Below are 24,578 nucleotides of genomic sequence, written 5' to 3'. Positions count from 1 at the left end.
AAAATTTACCAGTGAAAAATAATGGAAAAGGGTGTCAAACGACTTTAAGTCAAGAGTTAGTGTCTGGTTTTCAGAGCTCAGCCTCTGACAAATCTTTTGTAGTCATTCAGTGAGTGAAGGAGCATTTTGTTGTGCTCTTACTAACAAGGAGTTCTCAAATCAAGGCACAGACACAGTAGTGTTATGAACATTAGTAATTATATTTTCACTGTATAAATATTCTCTCCATAGACTGAGGCTGATTAAAGCTTATTTGTGCCTCCTGTGTCATGGCAATGCAAGTCACTATGGAGACATTCCCACAGGTCTATTTAATTTCCTTTCAAGCCTGCCTTGGTTGTTGGAGCAAGGATGTGCTGAAGGTCCTCCAGGGCAAAGTGGTGGCTTGTCTCAGCTCTGCAGTCCTTTCTGAACATTGAGAGCTTGGAGCAAGTGATACAAGTGTTATAAGCAGACTAGTATCAGTATATAAACTGATCTGAGCACTTCTGCACTGTATACCTGTAAGTTTTTGCTGTGCCTGGGCTGGCTTTCTTATCTGGAAATTATTCTTTGCTTCAGACTAGAACATGTTTCACAAAGCCCTGTCCCATCATAGGCTTCATAGCCTGCTAACTATGCTCTGGGAGCAAGGTCTGCTGTTTCCAGAGTCCCTATTAGAATGTCCCACTGTAGAAAAGGACACATAAAATTCAGGTTGCAAAACATGTTAGGTAATTCCTTTCTTTCCAGTTGTTAACTTTTCCATGCAAATTAGGTCAATTATTAAAGAAAATGAGCAGAGTGTTTGTTTAACTGGAGAGGTTTGTTCAGTGTCTAGTACTGTGACTCTTCCTTTCTGGCTGTTTCTCTTTTTCAATTCTGTTTTTATTAGTTTCTGCAAAAGACAGTATGTGTTTATACTTAGTATTTAAATTTTTCCTTGTTAGCAAGTTCACAAGAAGCAGTTTATTTTCTTGTAAGATAAAGGTAAGATACTAAGGTGAGTCAAAACTCCATGGTTGGTGCAATTTGTTAGTAAACTGCGCAAATTATGTGAATACAGGAACATACCATTGGGTAAGGCCACGGAGAAGCATGGGCCACAGCAGTGAGCATCTGAGTGTTCTCTACTCCAAATATTAGATGAATTTATGAATACTCTGCTGAAGCAGGTGCAGTGTCCTGTTCCTATACGTAGTGACAGGTTTAATGTTGTCTGTGCCGTTGAAAGTCTCCTTTGAGTACCTTGCTTCTGTCCAAAAAATACATGTGTGAATGCAGTAGACCTGTAGATTACTGAAAACTCCTTTTGAATGATCAAAAAAAACCCCACCCAGAATACATTAAAATCTGTCTTGTTAGAAGTTTTGTCCAAAACTGTGCATTTATATGTAGTTCCTTCAAGTAAAACAATACATAATGGTGTTTTCAATGTCTATCCTAAATATCCACTTTCTTCTATTATATATAGTCTTTGTATCCATTTTTTAATAGTATGAAATAACAAATCCCTGTAATAACAAAACCTTTATTATAAACTTGCCTTTCATTTCCTTGTTGAGAAGTGGCATGCGTGAGATTGTGTATATGAACAATAACTGTGTTGTGTAAGGATGTGGACATAACTTTTCCTTTTTTCATATCTTAAACCATTTACACTGCAAAGGTTAAAAAAGGATTGAGATACTGCATGAAATCTGATGTATAAGCTGATTTGACTATATTATAAAGTGTAGAAAGCTACTTCCAGATACCTGCCTGTATTTTAATACAGGCAACTGCATTTTGCCTATGTAACTTCCTCCTGAATTTTTGTTTAGAGACTGTCCACTTTCTTATTTGCATGTGTAAGTTCTTGGCTTTCCTTTCTACATCTTAATGGATGTGAAATTTTCTCAGTGAGCTGCTGTCATTGGAACTATGACAGGACTGCACACTACCTGTTGAGAAATCCTTCTCCACAAACTAAAATGAAGGAAACTAGAAAATTGTGGTAAATTATAACCACTTTACAATTAAGAATAGGTCTGAAAAAGAAGCTGCTTCTTCTGATCAACTAACTATCCCTTAGAGACACAAAGTTATTAATATGTTAATGATTTTTTTTATTCTGACCAAGTTGTAGCCAGCACAAAAATTGCCAGCAGTTGACATTCAAAAGTGTTTTTGAATTGCTAAGTGGAAAATTGAAGAGAAATTGCTCTTTTACAGTAGAGTGGATCTTTGATTAAATGTTACATGCAATCACTGGTTTTACCAAAAATGTATGGAGTGTAACACACTTCAAAAGGCTTTGTGCTAGGACAAACATTATACTCCTTATGTGAGTGTGTTTTTTGGGAATATGGCTAATGTTGTACTCTCTGCATCACTATTCACACTTTAATATCGCTTCAGATCCTCTCAATAAAAGGAAGAACAATAAATAGTTGCCAGAAAAAGGAACAATGCAACCCAGACCTATGTCTTAAGGGACTGTGTTATTTTCAGTGAAATAAGAAAGAACTTGAGGAATGAAATAACCAACCAAATTTGTGGTTGCGAGAGAACTCGTATCACATCTGTATCTGCAAGACCGTACTGCAGTGTACAGTTAAATATGCCTAAAGCTTACTCATTTCCCCTTATTTTTATAGCTTTCTTTTGTCACAGACTTACTATGATTTTATCAGAATTTATGATTTGTGGGAATAACCCTTCTTGGTTTTTGATTGGTTGGTAAATAATTAGTGGAAATGTATTCTGAAAAGGCAAAAAAAAGTCCCTTGCTCCTTGGGATGTTTTACTCTATAAAGCCAAGGCAGAGAATGAAATGCCTGTCCTTAACTTCCTGCTAGAATACTGTGTGTGTTCATAAAACAAGTGTTAAAATTGTTGTTAAGTGCTGACATTGAAAAACTGATGTTTACTGGGATATATTGGATGTCTCTAAAATTTGACTAATATGACTTAAATTTCTTTTGATCCTTTTTGTCAGCTTCTGGTGTGGATGTAATGTATTTTAAATCAAATTGCTGCATTCAGGGCAAGCTCTTTAAAGACTTTATAATGAAATGCTAGACCAATTGAGTTGTCTTTCAATATGAAACAAGCCAAGCCCAAGTTCGCCAAGGCTTATGAACCTGGACTGGATTTAATATACTCTCACTCTGTTCTTTTTTATGTTTTTGATTTGGAAAGAATTCCTGAATCAAATCATAAGTAGGAAGATGTGAAACCATAGAAATTAAAGCTAAATGTATGCTGGATCCCAGACTCCTGAGTTTCAGTTTCCGAAGAAGGTTTGTGTACACCAGTTCTGGGGTTTTCCCCACTGATTTGGAGACTTTCACATATTCAGTAAAATTTGATACTGAATTCTAGGTGAAGAACCAAATAAACTTTCAGAGAGAGTGAGCTGTTAGAGTGCTCTTCCACCTCAATCCTTGTCTCTGACCTCTATTTCTGTTACAAAAAAGCAGAGTTAGGAAACTGGCCTGTCACATTATTTGTTCCTGATATCACTCCATGTCTTTGTCTTCTCACCCTTCCCCAGGAGATTTGGACTTTATGCCTGTGTTGGGAAACCTGCATGTCATCCTCTTCTGTCAAGTAACCGCATTTGAAACGGTCTCTCTAGAAGCAAGCAGAGTTTCTATTTCTGTAGAAGATGATGCTAAGCACAATGGTGGTATTGATTTATGCAGAGTTCAGATAACACACACTGGAAATACTGCATGCAAATACAGTTAAGATGAGCTTAATTCAAATTCTTCACTACAGTAGAAACAATAAACAATCATTTATAAAAATAACTTTATTTCTATTGAAGGCCTAAAGTAATTCAGAATGGGGGAGCTCCCGATAGTGGTGCTATTACTAGGAGAAGATTTGTTTGCTCTGTATATGTGTGGGATGTGTGTTGGTCTTTGGCAGATGGTATTGACAACATTGTGAGCAGAGTTTACTGTGTGATATAAATGAGTGAGAGGAGGTCAGGGAATGATTCATCTGCCAACCCATCCGCGCTTAGCTGCTCGCCCTGAGGTGGCACGGTGCATGGCAGGTAAGGCATGAAATGCATGGGCACCGTAGATCACGAGTCCTTTTGTGCGGCTAGTCAACTCTTTGTTCCAGCAGCAGTTTTGGTTAGTCCAATGTGTGCACTGGTTTTAGTTTTCAAATATTAGCAATGCTTTCGTCTTTGTGGGGCTGCCTGAGCCTACAAAATTCTGATCTTAACTTGGGTTCCTGTAAAGGCCAGTCAGTCAAAATTTCTATATTTTCTGTGCTTGCACAAGAAGGGTATAGTTGTTCCTCAGCTGGGTTGGGGCACGTTGTAAGAATTTGGTCAAGTCCATTCAAAAGAGATGATATGATATTTTACCTAATTTAACCAGTGAAACAAAATCCAGGGAAACAGTGTAGAAGAAACAAATAGATTAGTTTTCTAATAGTTTTTGAATTTTGGTCCATAATTCTCATGAAAAAAAGTATTTCCTGTCAAGTACCTATACTCTATTGCTCACCTGCAACTAAATTCTCAGTTGTTGGATAATCTTTAAATGTCTAAAAAGACTCATCTACCTGCAGTCTACAAAGGTCTTTTCCACACTGTTTTGGTAACAGCATTCAGTTGTTCTGGAGAATGTTGCATGTTTGAAGCACTCCATCAATTAATTAGCTAAGATTTGTTAAATTAAAGAACAAAGTATTCTTCCAGTAATGCAGAAGAATGTGCTTAGCACACATTACAGTACCAATAAATGGATTCCAGATCTCATTAACAGATTTAGGAGACACACTGTACTGTCACCTGGTGAATACATTTGGATAAGTGTCTTAATCTGGTATTTTCACATTTATAGTGACTCAAAACTTTATGCCACAAAATGGCCAAATACAATGTAATTTTTTTAAAAAAAGTCCATGTGACTACAGAGAAGTATTTGCATGTTTCCCTTATGTAATGTAGTTTTTATTAAATCGTCTTTTAGTTATTATATAGTGATTGCTTTTTAAGAAATTGAGTAAATACCCGTATAAGTTAGACTAAAACAATCAACAAAGCATACTAATTGCAGGTTTTCTGGTTTGTTTTGTTTTTAGGCTCAGTTTGGGCATATCTTTGAAAATCTTATCCCTTAAGAAGAGATAGTACAAAAAAAATACAACTATCCTGTCAAAGCTTTATTAGTGGCCTAAAAAATTGCACTTCAGCAGATATAGACACTCTACTGAATAATCCTAATCATAGCAATTATTCAGCAGTTTCCTGGGGAAGACCACTGAAATTGAAGAGTAAATCATCTTTTCAGACAAGAGTTTTCTCTTGTGGTGTACATTCAGTTTCTAAAATATGATATCCAAAATTCAAACATTAACTTTTATCTAAACGTATGTCTCTTGTGTTTGGGGCATTCTTAGGATTTGTTGTTTTTCCTAGATAGAAAGTACTAGATTACAATGATCATGAGTTTACCTGCCATTTGTCTGGGGAATTTGTGGTATTTTTTCCTACTGAATTCCCAAGTGGCAGAAAATTGAATAGTCTTGTAATGTATTTTCCCTTTAAAAAGCAAATGAAAGGGGATGGGGGCCTATGAAATATACTGTTGAACTTCTCTTCATGCTAGTCATAGTATCATGCTAACAAAAAATACTCTGACATTCAAATGAGAAAAGTTATTTGTCAGTTTTCCTTAAAAGCACAATAATCTCTGAAAACATAAAGTTGGATAGAAAAGGAAGAGAGCAGAGCAGAGGGGGGTTGAAAGGAAAGGAGAGAAATTGTCCATTAGCGTTAGAAACTGCACTAAATTAGGAGCCTAGAAAGCATGAATTTAAGTTTCACCTCCTACTGCACTTAGCAATTCCATGATTGACTGGAGGGTTTTTGTCTGGATGCAGATAGGAATTGTACAAGATTTACAGATACAGTAAAAGGCTTTCAACAAGGTCACTGCTGGCAGCACTGAGTGTTGTTCTGTAAGTATTTTCCTCAAGCTCCTACAGGTAATGAAGAAAATACGATAGTGCATGTATCTAATCTTCCCAACTTCACAGCTATTTCCAGTGCTAAAATATTATAGTACTTCATAATGTTATCTTCATCTTAGTCTTATATTCTAATAATGCATTTAATTTAAAGACACTTCTGCTATATTTGTGAGTTGAGACAGGTTTTGTGCCTGTTATGTCCCGGTAGGCACTCTCTCTGACCCATTTTCTTTTTTTTTAGATGGTACGTGTTTCCTTCAGTATCCTTTGAGGAAATAATACCTTTAGCAATGACAATGAGAAATCCTTGGGCTTCACAATAATGTAATTCTAGACTGCATGTTCTTTTTCTGCTTCTAAACTGTGGCTTTCATGCTGATAGAAGATTAAAAAAGTTATGAGTATGTCTTAAGACAGTTATTCTCTAAAGAAAGTACTTGTTTTGTGTGATGAAGAGTTTCTGTGACAAAGAGTTCTATATAATGAATCCACTTTGGAAAAAGGGGATTGTATCTCACGTATGGAACCAGTTGGGGCTGTTGGAGTAATCTGAAGCGTGGTGGGACAGGACTGTTCTGCAGCCTAATGTAAATGGTCAGCTCCAGATGCAGCTATATGATATGAGGAACTGGGAGGAAGTATGAAATGTAAGTGCTCCAGGAATAAGGCTATCTTTGCAGTATTTTTTAGGGAAGCTTATGTGAGTGATTAGCAACACTGAGTTGGGGCAAACAAATCATCTTTGTGAAAATGAGTTAAAAGTAGAGTGAGGAACAAATGTGAGAGTGAGTGTGGAAACAAACACGATAAACTAATGAGCTTTGGTATGTCACGTAGCCAAGGACATTACATTTGTTAAAAACATGAATTGTGTTCTGGCCAAGTTTAATGCAGAGTTGCTCATAAAGAATAAATCAGAATCAAATTGAGTATCTGCAAGGAGACAGCCCATGGGACTGTCACGAAAATAGGAGTTTTGACTTCATGAGTTTCCTAAAGGTCAGCCTTGTTGTGGTCTCCTTCTGTTTGTTCCTTGGCATAATCCCGAAGTGCAATTCTAAGATCTGAGTGTCCCACAATTTACAGTTACTGTAATTAAAATGGATACCAAACCTTACCAAGGTAACATCTATACTAGCAAAGTGGATTTCCTCAAGTTGTGTTTTTTTTTCCTTTGCCTTCACTGATGAAACTGTTAGATGGGTTCTTGTTCTAATGGTGAAAACAAAGTCCTTGCGTGTGTGCTCAGAAATGTGAGTGGTTATGGAGGTAGTTGACATTATCAGGTGGCTGCATCTGGGGTCTTCTGCTTCTTTTCTTACTCCTGCAAATTGGTTGAGCCCAAAAGTTCAGATCTGAAGGGTGAACTCTGCAAAGTCAGTGCAAGAGGAAAAGCTCAGGGATGGAATGGCTTGGTTTCATTACATTGTTTTATGCCAGAATTTACCATGTTTGATTGTACATTTGTCAAGGTTGCTGGTTTTTATCTCTAAGGTGAGTGAAAGACTCCTGCAGGCAGAAATAAAAGGATCTTGGGTCACCATTTGTCAGTGCTAATCCCTTTGTTGACAAAATGCTCACTCAGGAGAAGAAAATCCTGTTCTGTGTTCACAGGTGTGACAAAATATTGTGTCACTGTGAAACTTATCCATATGTAGGCTGTTGGCTGCTTTCTTTCATTTCATACTTTGCCACTGGGGCACTCATGCTTCTGGTAGGCTTGCTCTCAGAGAAAATCCACCCACTTTCTGGTACCTCTTTTGATGGTTGAAATGGTGACAGCAGAAAGAGTGGTTGCTGCTTTGTCTCCTGTCTTAAATCTATAACAGTGTTGAACACCTGTTAGTAGGTGATTGTGATACTGGCTGTACTAATTAGCTATAAAATGAGCACAGTCTTATACAGAACAAAATTTGAAACATAGTGACTTGTTTTTTCTTGGACCAGAGGAACCAGAAGCTTTTGCTCTTCTTTCTCATTAAAATTTAATGTTGTGCAAGGAAAGTTGAAGAAACAGTGTCATCCTATTTGTATGAAAAATGTTGACTTTGACCAAGTTCTTTGAGAGCAAACTTCCTGTGGTCTTGACCCCAAATGATTTGCTCAAATGACTGTAAGAGATCTCTTTCAAAAGCCTCAGATATGTATAACTGTATATGTGTGTGTGTATATATATATATGCATATATATATTATTTAAGTATATATAAGTACACACAATAAATGAAATTTTTCTGTCTTTGAAGTTATTTATCCGACACAAGGGTTGAAGCTAGCTGGCAGGACAGAAAAAATTATGCTTTGTGGCAGATGAAGTTTGGTAAAAAGTCCTTGTAGTCTCCCAGGTGCTTGGTGGCCATTCAGACAATTACCTTCCTAAAGCCATGTGGTTAGTTATTTGTGTGTGTTAGATCTTTGAATTCTTCAGTACTGAAAAAACATGTCTGTTATAAAATAGTAAAGATATAAATCATAGTGCACTACAAGGGGAAAAACAACCCCTCTTGCTTCTGGGTAAAGACTTTGCAACTGCAATGGACAAATTATTTTTTCTTAAATAAATGCATATCACTGCAAAAATTCTTGATATAGTAAGTATCCAGTGTAAAGGATCACTGCCCTGGTTTGTGAGTGAATTTTCCTTGTAATAAAGTTTCAGAATTTGCTGAAGCAGCAGGAGAGCAGTAATGTGGAATAAGGCTCAGTCAATGAAGGGCGGTAAGTGTAGTGATCAATAACCAAGTGATTTGTGAAAAGCAGTTGATGGCAGTGAGTATGTGTTGGCTCCAGATGTGTATGTACTGTAGGAGCAAGGCATGCTGAAGTGGGTAATGATGTTATACTGCAAGGTAAGGCATTCCCATTTGCTTCCTGACAGTGTTGATTGCAAATTATATTATTGGGCCAGAATTAAACAATGATAAGTAAAAGAATGATGATTCTGGCTAAATGAGGGAAATGAGAGGTAGGATGAAGTAGTCTCTTGTGTACAGTGGCTTAGGGGAAGGTTGCTTACTCAGTTTGGTTATAGGCTGTGCTTTTGATGGGTTTGTTTACACGCAGTGTTTACTCTTCATATGCCTCTGACAAAATGAAAATGTGACAAAGATTTAAAATGGATTTCCATCAAATGAAACAAAAGTAAATGTATGTATATTGAGAGGTGTATTTTTTTACCTTGATTGCCCATAGTTTTCTTCTGTTAAAGATAACATTTTTTTGGGAAGAAACAAACCTGACAATATCAATGTTTACAAAAAAAGTAGTAATTTGACATTGTTGGGATTTTTATTATCTTACAGGTCTTCTCAAGAAACTACAACCAGCTGATTGGACAGATATTAAATTAATAGTGAATATATTGCAGTCTTGAGTCATACAGTCAACAATGAAGTTTTAGCTGTGTTAATCTTTGTACTCTTTCATCATTAAATGTTTCCCTTATTCTGATTAGAAAAGCTTTGCAGTCCTGCAAAGCTTTTGTCATCTAAGAAGTTTTTACACATGCAGGTAATCCCATTAAAGTTCCCTGAGACTGCTAGTGTGAACAGTCTGGTAGTCTGGGTCTAAATTAATAAAGGAGTCTCATTTCTATTCTTCTATGGTAAAGATATATCAAACACTGAAAGTACTTTAAGTATGCTTTAACACAAGCTGTAAAAGGTACCATAAATTTAAAAAGTGACAATTTCTATAATGCATATCAAGAACAGTACAAATTAGGGTGACTGCCCCAAGATGCTGAAATTACTGTATGAATTTCTAGGTAGAGAAAAATGGGGATCTGATTCTGCTTTTCTTGCACTGTTTTTATGCCAGAGTAATGCGACTGACTTGCACTTATATAGGAGTATGTTTATCTTGACATTTTAGGAAAATGGATTCAGATAGATGTCTAATTTTTTAGTGGAAGGAGCACCATATTGTAAAGGTCTGTCAGTAGCTAAGGGTCACTACTATCTTGTGTTCAACACTTCTCTAACTTCTCCAAAAAAGTTCATTTAGATTGAAGTCTATACATGTCCAGTGAGGTGCAATGTTTTAGATGCTGAGGTTAATCAGAGAAGGTAATTCTGAGATAAAAAGCCTTGAAATACTGGGCCATTTAATATTTTGTGAAGTCTTCTAACCTTTTGTCATAAAATAATGATTCAAAATGAGTTAATTCTGAAAATTTCATATGTATTTTATTCAGTAGTCTCGAATGACCTTCAATGCTAACAGATATTTTAATGCATAGTTGAGCTGTTATTCTGCAAAATTAAGTAGTTGGGCAAGTCCCAGGGATTTTAAGACTTGCCCTATATTTGATGGAGTTTATAAGCTGCTTCATCTGAATCAGCATGGTTGAAGGAAGAAACTTCATAGGTTTTACAGAGCTTTAAATTCTGCCATGCATGACTTCTCAGAGGTTTTCAACAGCTTCAGTCTACCCTGACAGGTCGAGAGAGATTGCAGATGGCTAACAGAGCTGGAAATATTTTACAGACTCAGCAGCAACAGTTTTTACAGATCACAGTGGCTGAGCAAAGTGCTCAGGCTTCCCAAGAGCAGCAGTTTTGGGCTTGCGCTATGAGCATTTGCCACAAAGTGCAACAGGAGAAGTACTGCTGTGAAGGTCTTCCACAGAAGGCTGGAAGGCATCAGCTATTCTACTTCCTCTGTGTGTGTATACTTTTCATGATTCTTTTTCAGAAATACATTTTTTAAGGACAAAAAGTGGCTTCCAATCATGTGAGGGTGTTTCAGAAGTAAGCACCGATGCCTTTTAATTATTAGCAACTATGCTGTATAAAGTCTTAACAAAAATTACGATGGTGGAATCCTGAAGGCGGTGGTTCAAGACAACTTTGCACAGAAAAGATATGTAAATATATATATATTTCTGCAAAACTGAAAAACGTTTCCTATTTTAGAAGCCTATGTTGTAATTTAGCAATAGTAAGGTACCATCATTGATTAATATGTCCAGTAAGCTCCTGGGTGCCTCTGGTAATTTTTTAGATTTCGGAAGATATTGCTGGAATATCTTGTAAAATCAGCAATTTCTAACAGGGGCTGATTTTTACAAGCAAAGCGAAGCAGCAGACCCCGTGCTGGGGGCAGGTATGGGCTTGAAGTCTCTAGTTTGTCCATGTTTTCCTGTATTTCCATATTTTTATTATTGAGCTGTGTATGTCCAAATAGTAAATAGGTAACATATTTCAGAGATCTTGGATCAATAAAAACTTACAGAAATAATTTCAAACCCTCCCCTTATGCTTGCTCTAAAAGATATTTTCATTGTGTAACTTGTGAAAAATATAAGCAAATTCTCCTCAATGTCCCCTACCCTAATTTTCCACACAAGAGTCAACAAAAGAGTGAATTGTACTTATGGGAAAGTAATGCAAGGAATAAGTTACTGCAGTAAATATCTCATTGCCCAGTAGGTCCTCTTAGGTCCTGGTATTCTGTGATATGTTACCGGGTCATACACTCACCCTATGGGTTTATAGCAATCATAGCTTGAAAATATGTTCGCATTCACTAATAGGGAATCACCTGAATTTATCTTAAATAAAAAAATAAATCATCCCAGTTTGTATTTTCAGTAATTAGATTCCTTTTGCACATTTTTATTTTTAATGCATAAGCATTTCTATAAATGCATTACATCTGGGTACTGTGATGAAAAGGTTATTAGAAATGTGACACAGACAGATAGGCTTTGTGTTAAAATAATTCCCCAGCTGCATAAGTGAAGCCCTATGTTGGTCTTGTGTGACTGTAACAAAAGACTTCAGCTGCTGCTGTAGGATACTGTCATCCTGAGGAAACATGAAAAGGTCCAGATCTCCCAATTTGTCTTTCAGACTTTTTTACTAATACATGTCAAGGAGAGTCTAGTTTGCTAGACATTTATCTCTAAATCCCTAATATTGATGAAGAGATTGAGGTAAATTTGTAGTTGACATGAAAGAACATTATATCGACCTCAGATACAATAATGAAGATGTTGGCTGTCAAAACATGACAAAGTATATACTTTTAAAGTTATATACGGTATATTTATAGTTCTCAATTAAAACTGCACAGTATACCCCAAAAAACACATGCTGTAAACTAGCAGAAGTTATGTTCCTATTGCTATGAATGCAGTCCTAAATGCATGATCTTTGCAAAAGAGAATGCAATTCAAAGGTGCAGGAATAAGATAAATGACAATAACTTGCACATACACTTGCAAAAACATCTGCTAACCTTTCCAAACACAACAGACTTTCACCTTGATGTGTTTGCATTGCTTGGAAAATGATCTGCTCTCCATTAAATTCAATATTAAATAGCCCAGTGGGTGTAATGAAGCAATAAAATAATAATAATAAAATCCTTACACTTGTAAATGCTGCCAGAGCTACCTGAGTATTTTATAATGAGCAGACGATCAGAAAAAATTATTACTTTTGTGAAAGTGTAAATGATAATATTCAAATATGAACCCTAATTCTGCAAGCTTTTTTTAACACTGGTGTTTGTAAAAGTGCATTTACAGGGAGACAGAATGTACACCATTTTGTTTGACCTGGAAGTCTCTTCCAAAAGGTAACTGATTGAAGCATTAAAAATTGCTCTTTTGCTCTTCTATGGTTCTTTTGTTTTAAAGGCCTTTTGTTTAAAAAATATCCACACAGCAACTCCCTAAGACAAAACTATAACAAAAAGAGAGGGAAGATTGACTTTTAAGTTTTAGCTGTTTTTTATGTGGTAAACATTGCTATTTCCTATGGCCTGAGAAGGTTTGAGGATTCAAATCATAGAACTCTGGCAACCTTGAGAAATTATCTTGCAAACTGCAAGAAAATAATGATTTCTGAAATTGCTTATATGAAAGAAAAATTACAAAACACAAACTTCTGACATTCCTCCTGAATTGAAAACAAGAAAAAATAATTCTGAATTTTAGTAGTCCTTTGCTTGTGGCCTTTAATTTCCTCTTCACGACTATGACTACATTTATTGACAGTTTATTTTATTCAGTGTCTGATGGCTGCATTTTATGTGCATAACAGATTGTAGGGGATGAACTATCTGTCTCAAAATTATCATTCTTTTTCTGAAATTTTTTTTTGGGTGTGGTGGGGTTTTTTTTAAGCAGAATTCCCACAGAGCTTATTCATGTGACTTGCCTTTTATTTTTTTGTTTCATTTTGTAGATGTATTTTCATCAGCATATTGGCAAAATACTTAACCACAAAACTAAAAAAAAAAGTGACTTGTGTTTCTAAAGAGATAACCTATCAACAAAATAGAAACAAATACTAATTGAAACTTAATTTTAAAATTACCTACTCGGTAGATAGTGGTTGTATTAGAATGTTAAGAACAGAACTTACTCGTCTGCAAAAATGAGTTGCTCATTACGCCCCAACAACTGTTCATGCTCTTGTTTTCTGCTGAGGTATAAAGATTTGACTGGATATTTAGGTACTAGGAAAAGTAAAGATCTTTAAGGTGGAATATTCCACTTATAGGATATCTGGGTGACAAGTTGTAGGTTGATTTTGTGTCAAGGAATTGATCGAAAGAGGCTGAAAGAGGTGGGTTTTATTTATGAAATCAAAAGTTATATTCTTATATCAGAAATAGTGTGGCCAGCAGGACTAGGGCAGTGATCATCCCCCTGTACTCAACGCTGGTGAGGCCGCAACTTGAATACTATGTTCAGTTTTGGTCCCCTTCCTACAAGACAGACATTGAGATGCTGGAGCGCATCCAAAGAAGGGCAGTGAAGCTGGTGAAGGGTCTAGAGCACAAGTCTTGTGAAGAGTGGCTGAGGAAACTGGGGTTGTTTAGTCTGGAGAAAAAGAAGCTGAGGGGAGACCTTATCACTCTCTACAACTACCTGAAAGGAGGTTGTAGCAAGGTGGGTGTTGGTCTCTTCTCCCAAGTAACAAGCGATAGGATGAGAGGAAGTAGATTCAAGTTGTGCCAGGGGATGTTTAGGTTGGATTAGGAAAAATTTCTTCACTGAAAGGGTTGTAAAGCATTGAAATAGGCTGCCCAGGGAAGTAGTGGAGTCACCATCCCTGGATGTATTTAAAAGATGTGTAGACATGGCATTTAGGGATATGGTTTAGTGGTGGACTTGGCAATGTTAGGATAATGGTGGGACTCAATGATTTTAACGTTCTTTTCTAACCTAAATTATTCTATGAGCCTATGATTCGAATTCCAATACCTACAAAATTTCAGTAGTTCTGTCAAAAAGGTCAGTTGTCATCTTTTCCCTTCGCACATCCTTTTTTCTTTACACCTGACTCTGGACCCTGCTAAATGGTCCAATTCATATTTTGCTCAGAGTTAATAACTTGAAAAATCTGTAATTTTCTTCCTGACCTTTAAAATCTGTACTGACTGTCTGCCTTCTCAGAAACAGTGCTAAACCTGAGGTTTTGTCTAGTAGAGGCAGTCTGTGTGATTGGACACTTCTGTCCCTTCTTTTTGAGTCCAGCCAACTCAGAGTGCTGTTGGCAGAAGTTTTGAGGCTGAGTGGAATTCCCAAATGTGGAAATGAAGACTGTGGAAAAAATCATGCGCTTCAGGGTGCACGGCAGCAAAAAATTTTCTTGGTAGGCCGAGCCTTCACAGCTTTGCTAGCTCTGTCTTTTGCCGTTTTAACTACTGCCTTCTGTACAAGGTCTGTACCACAAGATACCACTGGTGGAGAGAGGGAGGTGAGGCAAACAGCTTGCTTTACCTGCATGGGAAGAGCATCCCTCGGAGCCTGGGTACCAGACACATAGCTAAACCTGTGTTTTTATTTGGCCCTTACTTTAGGGAGAAATCTTGTGTCTTCACAAGGACCATCTCTGAAAATGAATTGAATAAAAAACAAATGAGGGAGTTTTCATGGCTTGGCTCTGGCTGTAAGTCACTACAGTAGTACTTCTCAGATTTTAGAAGCTGATGTTTGCAAATGAATTACTTGGCCTTTAAATAGTTCCAAACCACCCAAAGTGCTCCATTATGTTAGCACAGGCTTGAGAAATAGATATGTATTACTAGCTAATTGAATAACATATGGTGTTGATTAGTGCTTAGCTCTTTTTATAGAACTCAATTAAAAAAATGACTGCAGTATATTTTGAGACTGAGATGTCTGTTGGTTGCTTCTGACATGAGGGATCTGCTGAACCAAGAAATGATGAACTTTTTCTGTTTAGTTCATCTATAAGTTCCTTTAGGAACTCGTGGTGCATGTGGCTGTGACAGGAGATAGGCTGGAGTCTGTTCATTTGCTGCAGTATTGAAATGCAGCCTTTCCTGAAAGATTTAAGTGCTCTCCGGGCAAAACAAAACAAAAGCCCAGGCTTTTATTTTCTGTGCTATTGCTCAAGGTATATGAATATACAATAAGCCTATTTCAAATGGATAAAAATCTACTCTTAGAGGGTTCAGTTTGCAGAGATGTATTTCTTGGGAGGAGTCCAAGAACATAGATATGAATTTATAAGGTCCTCCAACCCCAAATAACCTTGGTCTCCTTCCGCCTCATCCTCCCTCCCCAACAATAAACATGTGGGGAGAACCTGCCTTTATTTCTTTCACTTGATGCAATTTTCACTCAAGAGATTATTTTCCTCTTACACTTCACAAAAATCACCTGAGATGATGATGATTATGATTTTCTTATTATTCACATGGATGACTGAAGTGGTATAACAGCTAGCAGCGGTGATCAAACTGGGAGGAGGTGGAAGGATGCAGAGAAACAATAAACAGGAATACAAGATGTTTCTCTCCCTGACTTGACTTTTTTTCTCCTAAGCTACCTCTTCTACTGTATTTTGTGTGGATTTTTTGAAGAGAAAATTTGGTAAATAGTTGCTTCAAATGTGATGTGGTGTGCGCTATATGAGGCACACAGCAACAAGAAATACTGAATTCTATCTGCAGTTACTGACTAGTAATTTAGCTCTTGGGTGTATGACCTGACAAACTCTTCCTTGCTTTTTAAAAGCAAGTGATGGTTGTTCTTGTAGTCCTAAAACTCTTAGTTTTAGAAAAACCTATCAATAGCATAAAAATACTTAATGCATGTATTTTCCAGATTTCCACATCAGCATTTATTGTATTATAAACTATTTTGTATTTCATTTTCATCTGAAAGACAGCAAAATCTGAAAGACTCAGAACAAAGGAGGTCCTGAAAAATCAATTATTTTTTAAAAAAAAGCCTTTTCAGTCCCAGTAGGTTCCCATTCTCCAGTAGCTCTTCCACTGAAATGATGTTCATTCTTCCATCCAGAGAAAACAGATGAGTCCTGAAGCATATCCTGAAGGTTACTCAGGTCATTTGGGAGGGAGCTGTGTTTCAGAGATGCAGTGCTTTCACCGTGGGTGCCCTTTCACCATTTTCCCATTGTTTGCACTGTATGTTTGTAACTGCCACAGCAGCAATGTGTAAAATACGGCAATGTGTAAAATAGACTATTCATGACCTAAATTGTTCTGGGCTCAAAACCAGGAGCAGGTGCAACCCTGGTCAAAACCAGAAGGCTACAGTGTCAGGACCACATCATCCAGTGATAATAGGGGTTGGAAGAAGCAAAACCTATTTTATTTTATTGTTCCTGATCCTTCTTCTAGTCTGTCCTGTGCCCTCCATCCATGTATGAAATAGATGGCAATACGTTCGTTTTAAGCTTCTCCCAGGAACAAATTTCTAGAGCCAACATTTTATTCAGTAAGGTCAATCTAGATGTTGCAAAGGGCAGTTAGCTGTCACTGGCTTCTTAGTAAAGGCATCACAAGTACAGCAGGGATTTTCAAGTAACACATACAGGTACTGGGTTTGGGATAGGTCCTGTCACATACATTGGCTCACAGTGTGGAAGAGATTCTTAAAAGGCTGACGCAAAGGTCATCCTGCTATTATGGCTGTCATCAACCAGTAATGTCCTATCACCTAAAAGATATAGCATCAATTTATGAAGTTTGAAAAGATTTGAATATTCCAGTTATTACCAGAGGGGTTTTTGTGTAGCGTGTTGGTAACATTTCCCCCCAACGTAAAAACTGACAAGGTGATAATTAAAGATAGGATCTTGATAAGCGATTAATTTTATTTTTTGTTTTTAAACATTGTGCTAGCAACAGTTTCTTTGGAAGCAGCTGATATCTGTTGAGATCTGAAAACTGAGTTTTATTATTTCCTGCAAAAGTTCAGCTCTTTTAACTTTTGAGGAGACTGTTATGGCAGGGAGAGTGAGATTCCTCCCATCTAACTTGAGATCTACAGCATAGACATCTGCAAAGGAAGGGGAATACATGTTTCTAAGAACAAAACACCTCACTGTTTAATTTTAGTCTATTTTGCAGTGAGATGACTCTTTCCATAGGCCCCTTTGGTGAGATTTACAGCAAGTGCAGAGTCTTGGGGTGACTAACTGAGATGCAAGCATCTGCATTTTTGATTGTCGCTTAAATGTCTTTCACAATTTTAGAATGAAATATTAGAAATCCTTGAATATTGTAATTAGGGGACTTTTGTCCTTAATGCCCTGTCTGCATTTTCTGTCCTTCAGCTATTACAGGAATGTATTTGTTGTAGTGACTTGTTGGGAAGAAGACAGGGAGTTATTCTTTAAGATACACTGTGTCATTCATCGGTGGCAAGTGGTCTGCATCGAATACAACTGACTTACCTGCATAGCAGTCTCTCACTCTGGGATTCTCATACTCCATTGGGTTCTTAAGTGTACCCAACATACTTGACTGTTACGTACACAGGGTCAAAGTCACAGTGACTGGGATAGTTCTATGCTGACAAGACAGTCTGGAAACAAAACAATTAATTGTAATACAAATGAGCAAAGTTCCTTTTGATTTCCTTGAACAGAAAGCATGCTATTTTCTTGCAGCTAAGAAGGTAAGGATTGTTTCATGGGAAGGATGTAATTTCTAATCCCTTACATTCAAGCACATTTCAGAAGAGAAATCTCCAGGCAGTAGCTATGTTAGCTAAGTCAGCAAACACCACAAACTGTAGTTGTGCTGGTTTTCCACATGGGACAGTTTTCTACTTCACAAACCTATAATGTCATGCAAAGTTCATTTTACTGGTAAGCATCATTAAGCCAAAATTGAGTTCAGAGCCCCAGGGAAAATAGATGTAAGTATTTATCCACAGTGCTATTTGAATTGGCTTGAAATTTTGAGTTCTTGGTTGCCTTCCTCATTCATTTCTAGTTCACTGCAGTCTTTATTAGAGCTCCTAAAGGTTGAGAATTTAGCTTCTTTTAGGGGGGAAAAAAGTAATCTGCAAAACCGATAACTTTATAAGATAATGTAACTGGTACAGTCAAGATGAACTCTGTAATATGATGGCAGGGAAAGAGGGTTTTTATTTAATGCCTATCCATTTCCACATAGGATCAGCTGTTCAAACCAATAAGACAATGATAGCAATTAAAAATTGCTTTTAAAATTAAGATTATAATGTTTTCTTCTAACCATATTCTATGTAATTTCCCAATAGAATAAACTAAGCATTCTTTTCCTTACCCCCACCAATCAAAATTGCTGTCTAAACGTTTCACTTCAGAAAATTGAAGTATGCAATGATGCAGGCATGAACAGAAAATGCTGCTTTGCAAGAATTAGTCTTCATCTGTGTTAGTTTAAACAGTGATGGATCTTTACAAGATTTCACAAATTTATTTTTTTAATTTTCTTTTAAAATACTGGTTGGAGTGGCAAATTATATTTTAAAAGTATCTCAGCTAGTTATACTCAGTTGGATATCTCCCTGTTCTTTACCCTTTGCTATCTTTATTTCCTTGTTCTTTAAGGAATATTGAGTAAGAAGTACTCAGAATGTTTTAATCCTAAACTGCTTCTGTTTTTACAAAATTTTTTGTCTTCATGTTTGGGATTTTTTTTTCTCAAACCATTTGTGTCCAATATACTGACTACTGCTATGTGATGCTGGTTTGCAGCATCAGCTCGAGCGGTTTGCACAGGTATGTAATATTTCACCTTAGTCCTTTAGTAGTGCCATTACATATTCAGAAATCACTGTGTATCTGTAAAGGAAATGGTGACAGACTGTACTGTAATATGTATTCTGAAACTTCTGTTTTCCTAATTGTCACCTAGTACGCACTTATAAATTATCCCCTTCTTCTTCCAGATTTAAGAGAGACATAGCAGTAGGCAAAAATGTATTGCAGCTCTAATGCCATCACAGCTTTCTAGTGAAAGCACAAATCAAATGGTAGATGTTTGAATCATTTATTTCCAAGATGGAATTTCCCTTATTATTTTACTGTGCCTTTATCTAGTGTGCATTTTATAATTTATCTTTCTGGAATATGATTAGAATGCAAGACAAAAGTATTATATATGCCAAAAATAAGACTCGCATAGATTAGGCTGTGTTGACTGGAATATTAGAAGGATGTAATAACATGCTAATACACTTTATTAGGCTGCCGGCTTACCTATGTAAATGTTTCAAAAGGAATTAGACATGTGTACACATAGTGTACAATGTTTGTTTAATTTACGAGATTATATTTGCTTACAGAGTCTTACATCTTGGTTAGAAGATCTGTTTTATTATAGTAATCTCATGTCTATATGACTAGCACTATAGGTCTAGCGATATATTGAACCTGTAAATTTAAATTCATACTGCTCTCTAGTGGGGAATGTTTTCAATGCAAAATATATATATTAATGTACAGCAGGTATATAAACTGGGATTTCTGAAAAGTTACTGTCACCTAGAGCAATTCAGTAAAACTAGTGTTATCATGTTAGCATTTTAATCCTTGTAATGCTTTAATCAAAAGACTGACCTTCTAAATTTAAAAGTATTTTAGACAGATTAATATAGCTCTCTTTGCTGGAGATATTCTTCACTCCAAACTCCAGAAGACTGAGAGGTTGATGGATTGCTGCTGCTTCCTCAGGAGAAACTTCCTCCTTCCATCAGGAGACATATGCTATAGATCTGCTGTAGAAAAACTGCAGGTTTTCTCCTAAGCTTCCACAGTCTCATAATATCTTATGGGATGGTTGTGATTTGTCTATAAATGTTTCTATCAACACTGTTGGTATAATAGGTTTGATTTTAATGAATATCTACTTTAATGTGCTTCTTGTTTAGTCTGCTTTCTCATGTCTTGCTTTGGGCAGCTAAAATCCTAGATAAGAGTTGACTATACACAAAAGCTGAAATCATAATATTGACTGAACTAGTTGAGTGAGGTTTTAATCTACTGCAAGTGCAGAGCTCCTCTCAGAACTAGGTCTGTGCTTTCTTAAATGAAATAGGGTTTAGTTAGCATAAAAGAACACAATATTAATTAGATAGCAAGCATCTGAAAACTGAGATTGAAACTGTTTTGAACAATTGATAGGTTTTAGATTTGCATCTTTAGATAAATTTGTCTTTATGATTTGATTGGGAAACACTAAATGTGTTTAAATCCTTGGGAGGGCTGGCAAAACATTTAGCTGATGAAATTTATGATATTTTAAGCTCTCTCAAGAATGATTTGCAGTATTTTGGTGTAATAGGACCCAAATCTGAAGGCTGGTTTAGACTTATTTTTAGATACTGAACCTTGTCTGGATCTGGGATTAAAGGCACCTGTAGTCCATTTTCTTGTGTTGCTGCAATAGTATATTTTGTCTTGAGGTTGTCTGATTTGTCTGTTAGAGACCAAATAGTATCGTCATATTTAAGGCTGCAGTAATTTCGTCACACAGATTCTTTGGCTAGACCTTCATTTATTCACTAAATCTGGGAGAACAAGCAGTTTAAAGATTTATATGCTATATAAAGGTCTCATCAAAATACTAAGTTGGTATAACATTTTGCACTCCTTGAATAGTAAATTAGGTTTGCTGTGCACAGAGCACTTCTTCACCTGTGACATTTCTGCTCACCTTTAATTGCAGAAGCTCATGTTTACATTCATTTCACTTGAAGTTCTGCAGATGGGATTATCTTCTCATTGCTGTAGTTGTTACAATTTGGTATTAGCTGAATCTAAATTAACTATCCTTGAATCATAATCTTGGGAGGTTTAAATAAGAAACTAATAGAACATGTTTATTTGAACTATTTTGAAACCAGACAGGTTATGAAGTGATTACACTTGGGCTTGAAAGCATTCACAGAAAGTGAAGAGGGGATGACTAGGGGTTGCTAAATACCTAATTAACAAACTCAGGTGTGAGGTCTATGCATTTAAGCTTAGCTGACTAAAATATAGGGGATTTATTTTTTCTTCTATTAATTGCAGTACACCAAAATATATAAATATGTGAAACAGAGACTAATCCTCCCCCCTTCTTTTTTTTTTTTTCCAACTTGAAAAATGCATCTTACATTTCGAAGTGCTAAAACAGCTACAAATTTGTAGCTGTTAGTCATGTGAAGTATTTGCATGTAGGAGTGTATCTGTGTAGTTTAACTGACCTATTTATTGTATAGTTTATATAAAAAAAGTGAAATTTATGGATTTAATCCTAGAGAGGATTATAAAATATTTCTGCTGCAATAACTACTTGTATATCTGTAGTGGATTGACCTTGGCTGGCTGCCAGACCCCACCCAGCTGCTCTTTCACTCCCTTTCCACACCAGGGCACAGAGGGGGAAATAAGATGGAAAAGCTCATGGGTTGAGGTGAAGACAGGGAGCAGTTGCCATCACGGGCAGAAGAGATTCAACCTGCGGAAAATTTGTTTTAATTTGTTGCTAATTAAAATAGAGTAGGATGGTGAGAAACAAAGATAAAACACTAAAACACTTTGCCCCTCTGTCCCCCACTTTCTTCCTGGGCTTAACTTCTCTCCTGACTCTTCTGTACTACTCCCCCCACTCCTGAGCGGTGCAGGAGGATGGGGATTAGGGGTTGTGGTCAGTCCATACCACTTCATCTCTGCTGCACCTTCCTCCTTATGCTGTTCTCCTGCTCCAGCATGGGCACCCTCCCACGGAATACAGTCCTTCACGAACTGCTCCAGTGAGGGTCCTTCCCATGGACTGCAATTCTCAATAAAACTGCTCCAGCATGGGTCCTTTCCATGGCATGCAGTCCTTCAGGAAAGGACTGCTCCAGTGTGGATCCCCCACAGGATCACAAGTCTTGCCAGAAAACCTGCTTCAGCCTGGGCTCCTCTCCACAGACCACAGACCCTGCTGGGAGCCTGCTCTTGCATGGGCTCTCCATGGGCTGCAGCTTCCTTCAGGGCACGTCCACCTCCTTTGGCATGGGGTCCTCCACGGGCTGCAGGATGGATTTCTGCTCCACTGTGGTCCTCCATGGGCTGCAGGGAGTAAACCTGTGTCACCATGGCCTTCACCATGAGCTGCAGGGGAATCTCTGCTCCAGTGCCTCGAGCACATCCCCCCCCCCCCCCTTCTTTTCCACTGTGTACAGAACTGTTTCTCTTGCATTTTTTCAGCTGCTGCACACTGGTTTTACCCTTTCTTAAATATGTTATCAAAGAGGTGCCACACCTGTGGCTGATGGGCTCAGGTTTGGGCACTGATGGGTCAGTTTTGGAGCAGCATGGGACAGCTCCTGGCCTTGTCTCAAAAAGGCTGCCCTCCAGCCCCCACTGCCAGCACCTGGACACTTGCACCCAATACAGTTTCCCACAGAAGATGAGAGTTAAGTTGTCATAAGCTTCATCCAGACTTTACTGAGACTTGGCATTTGTAAGGTTGCTTTTCATAGTATAATTGTTAAATAATTAAACTAACCGAGGGCAAAGATAGAAATAATTAAAAAAAAGTTTAAAAAAATAAATACCTGTGACAGGTTGACTCCAGTGATAGACTTAATAGTACCCCTGAACATGCAAAGACATTCACTTGAGTGGCTGTGAAGTTATTCAAGTTACACAGCAGAACTAAAACATATGAAGAGAAAGCAAAATACATGAGTGGAAATATAGTGTTGAAATATGAAAATACAAAGGATGATTTTTTGCCTTTTCTACATCTGCAAACCAGTAAATCTTGTGTATATTATTTTATATTACTCATAAATTTTCCTTCTTATGTTTTTTCTTCCCCCCAGAAAATATGAAGAAGCCCTGGAGCCCTGATTTACCAGTTGATAACCACTCATACAATTCAGATTTCACATCTGTCCCAGAAAGGGAAGGTGAGAAAGAATTAGCACCTGATGGCACTGAAGAAAAGAAGGAGAGAGAAAAGAAACACACCAATTTCACTTTGTGTAATGTTTGTAACATTCAGCTGAACTCTGCTGCTCAGGCACAAATCCACTACAATGGCAAATCCCATCAGAAGAGGTTAAAACAGCTCAGCAATGGAAATCTCAAAAGTGATAATGGTAAGCATTAAAATATACATACGTTTTGCCATGTTTTGATGTGGGAATTGCAGCAATGTTCAGTAATGTCAATATATATGAGTCTAAACTTTTTTTTTTAATTCAACCAACAAATTCTTTGAAGTTAAGGCAAAGGCTCTTGATGACTTCAGAGTGCTTGGGGTCATCACTAGCATGAGAATCTGGCAAATAGCTAAGGGTATACCATCTGTGTTGTTACAAGTGTTTTCATTTTATATTTTGTTTACTTGATGGTGTTGATTCAGATTCTTTCTCATTCTATTTGCATTTTGATGGTTTTCAGCATAATCAGTGATATTCCATATTTCACGGTCTACTAGAAAGGTTATACTTGTTAGGGGTATGTTTACTTTTAACGAATGTAAGACAGTTGCAAAATAAATTGAAACAAATACATTACACAGAACAAATACATTCCCAAACTCATTTCACTTTAGTTTGCTTATTCAGGGTTCAACCCATAGCTAGCATAAGTCTGTTTAAAGATCATGACTGAAGTCAAACAGAGATGGAACAAAGGTTATTTTGATTTGAACTGTTTTCATTGACAGCTTTGAGAAAAGCATTTTGTAGTAGGTGGCATGTTTTCCTATCATCAGAGTGAGTTGTACACCTCAAAGAAAAACATGTTTGTGGCTTTATGTACAAAAGTAGATCAGACGTTAGAGACAAACAGCGATCCCTGACAAGAAAAAGCATATTACTATGTTATAGTTTTTCTCAATTTCATAACAGGTAGTACTGAAATTTGTTGTACTATGGGTAGAGTTGTACTGTATTGTTCTATTTGCTTCTGTGCACAGTGTCGCAGAAATGATGGTCTTAATGTGGTGTACTTCGGATTTTCAGACTTACTTTCTTCAGACCACACACATTACTTAATATTTTGTGCCATGAGTTGCTTCCTGCCCCACTTGCAGAAGGACATGTAGAACACTAATCCTTAGATAGGATTTAAGAGGTATTTTAATAATCTGTGCTTTGTCCTGGCTTTAAGAGTTGGGAATAATATGGGTATGTTGCAGAAGCGTGTTGGATGTGAGTGCTTTTCTATGTACAAAGTGTTGCTCATTTCCTTAAAACAAAACAATAAAAAACCAAAAACCCGTAACACTGAACACGGTTTTATCTTTAAGTGGTAGGACTATAACTTTTGGCACTGCTCATAGTTCAGGCTTAGGAAGAATACCACTACCATTAGTAGGAGCTATGAAAATGTGTAAAGAAAG

The 24,578-nt window shown here is 37.0% G+C and overlaps 1 protein-coding gene across 1 annotated transcript in view; it reads left to right on the top strand.

The window, feature by feature from the left end:
• The window catches only part of ZNF385D (zinc finger protein 385D), a 446,378-nt gene that overhangs the window by 64,584 nt on the left and 357,216 nt on the right, over window positions 1-24,578 (top strand). The window contains exon 2 of the mRNA XM_074838710.1: window positions 23,050-23,328. Coding sequence (XP_074694811.1) covers window positions 23,050-23,328 — 279 coding nt within the window. The remainder of the gene's footprint in view (window positions 1-23,049; window positions 23,329-24,578) is intronic.

Source organism: Strix aluco, chromosome 1 (assembly GCF_031877795.1).
Source record: "Strix aluco isolate bStrAlu1 chromosome 1, bStrAlu1.hap1, whole genome shotgun sequence".
NCBI lineage: Eukaryota > Metazoa > Chordata > Aves > Strigiformes > Strigidae > Strix > Strix aluco.
Note: the sequence above shows the minus strand (reverse complement) of the source record. Positions and strands in the feature narration are given on the sequence as shown.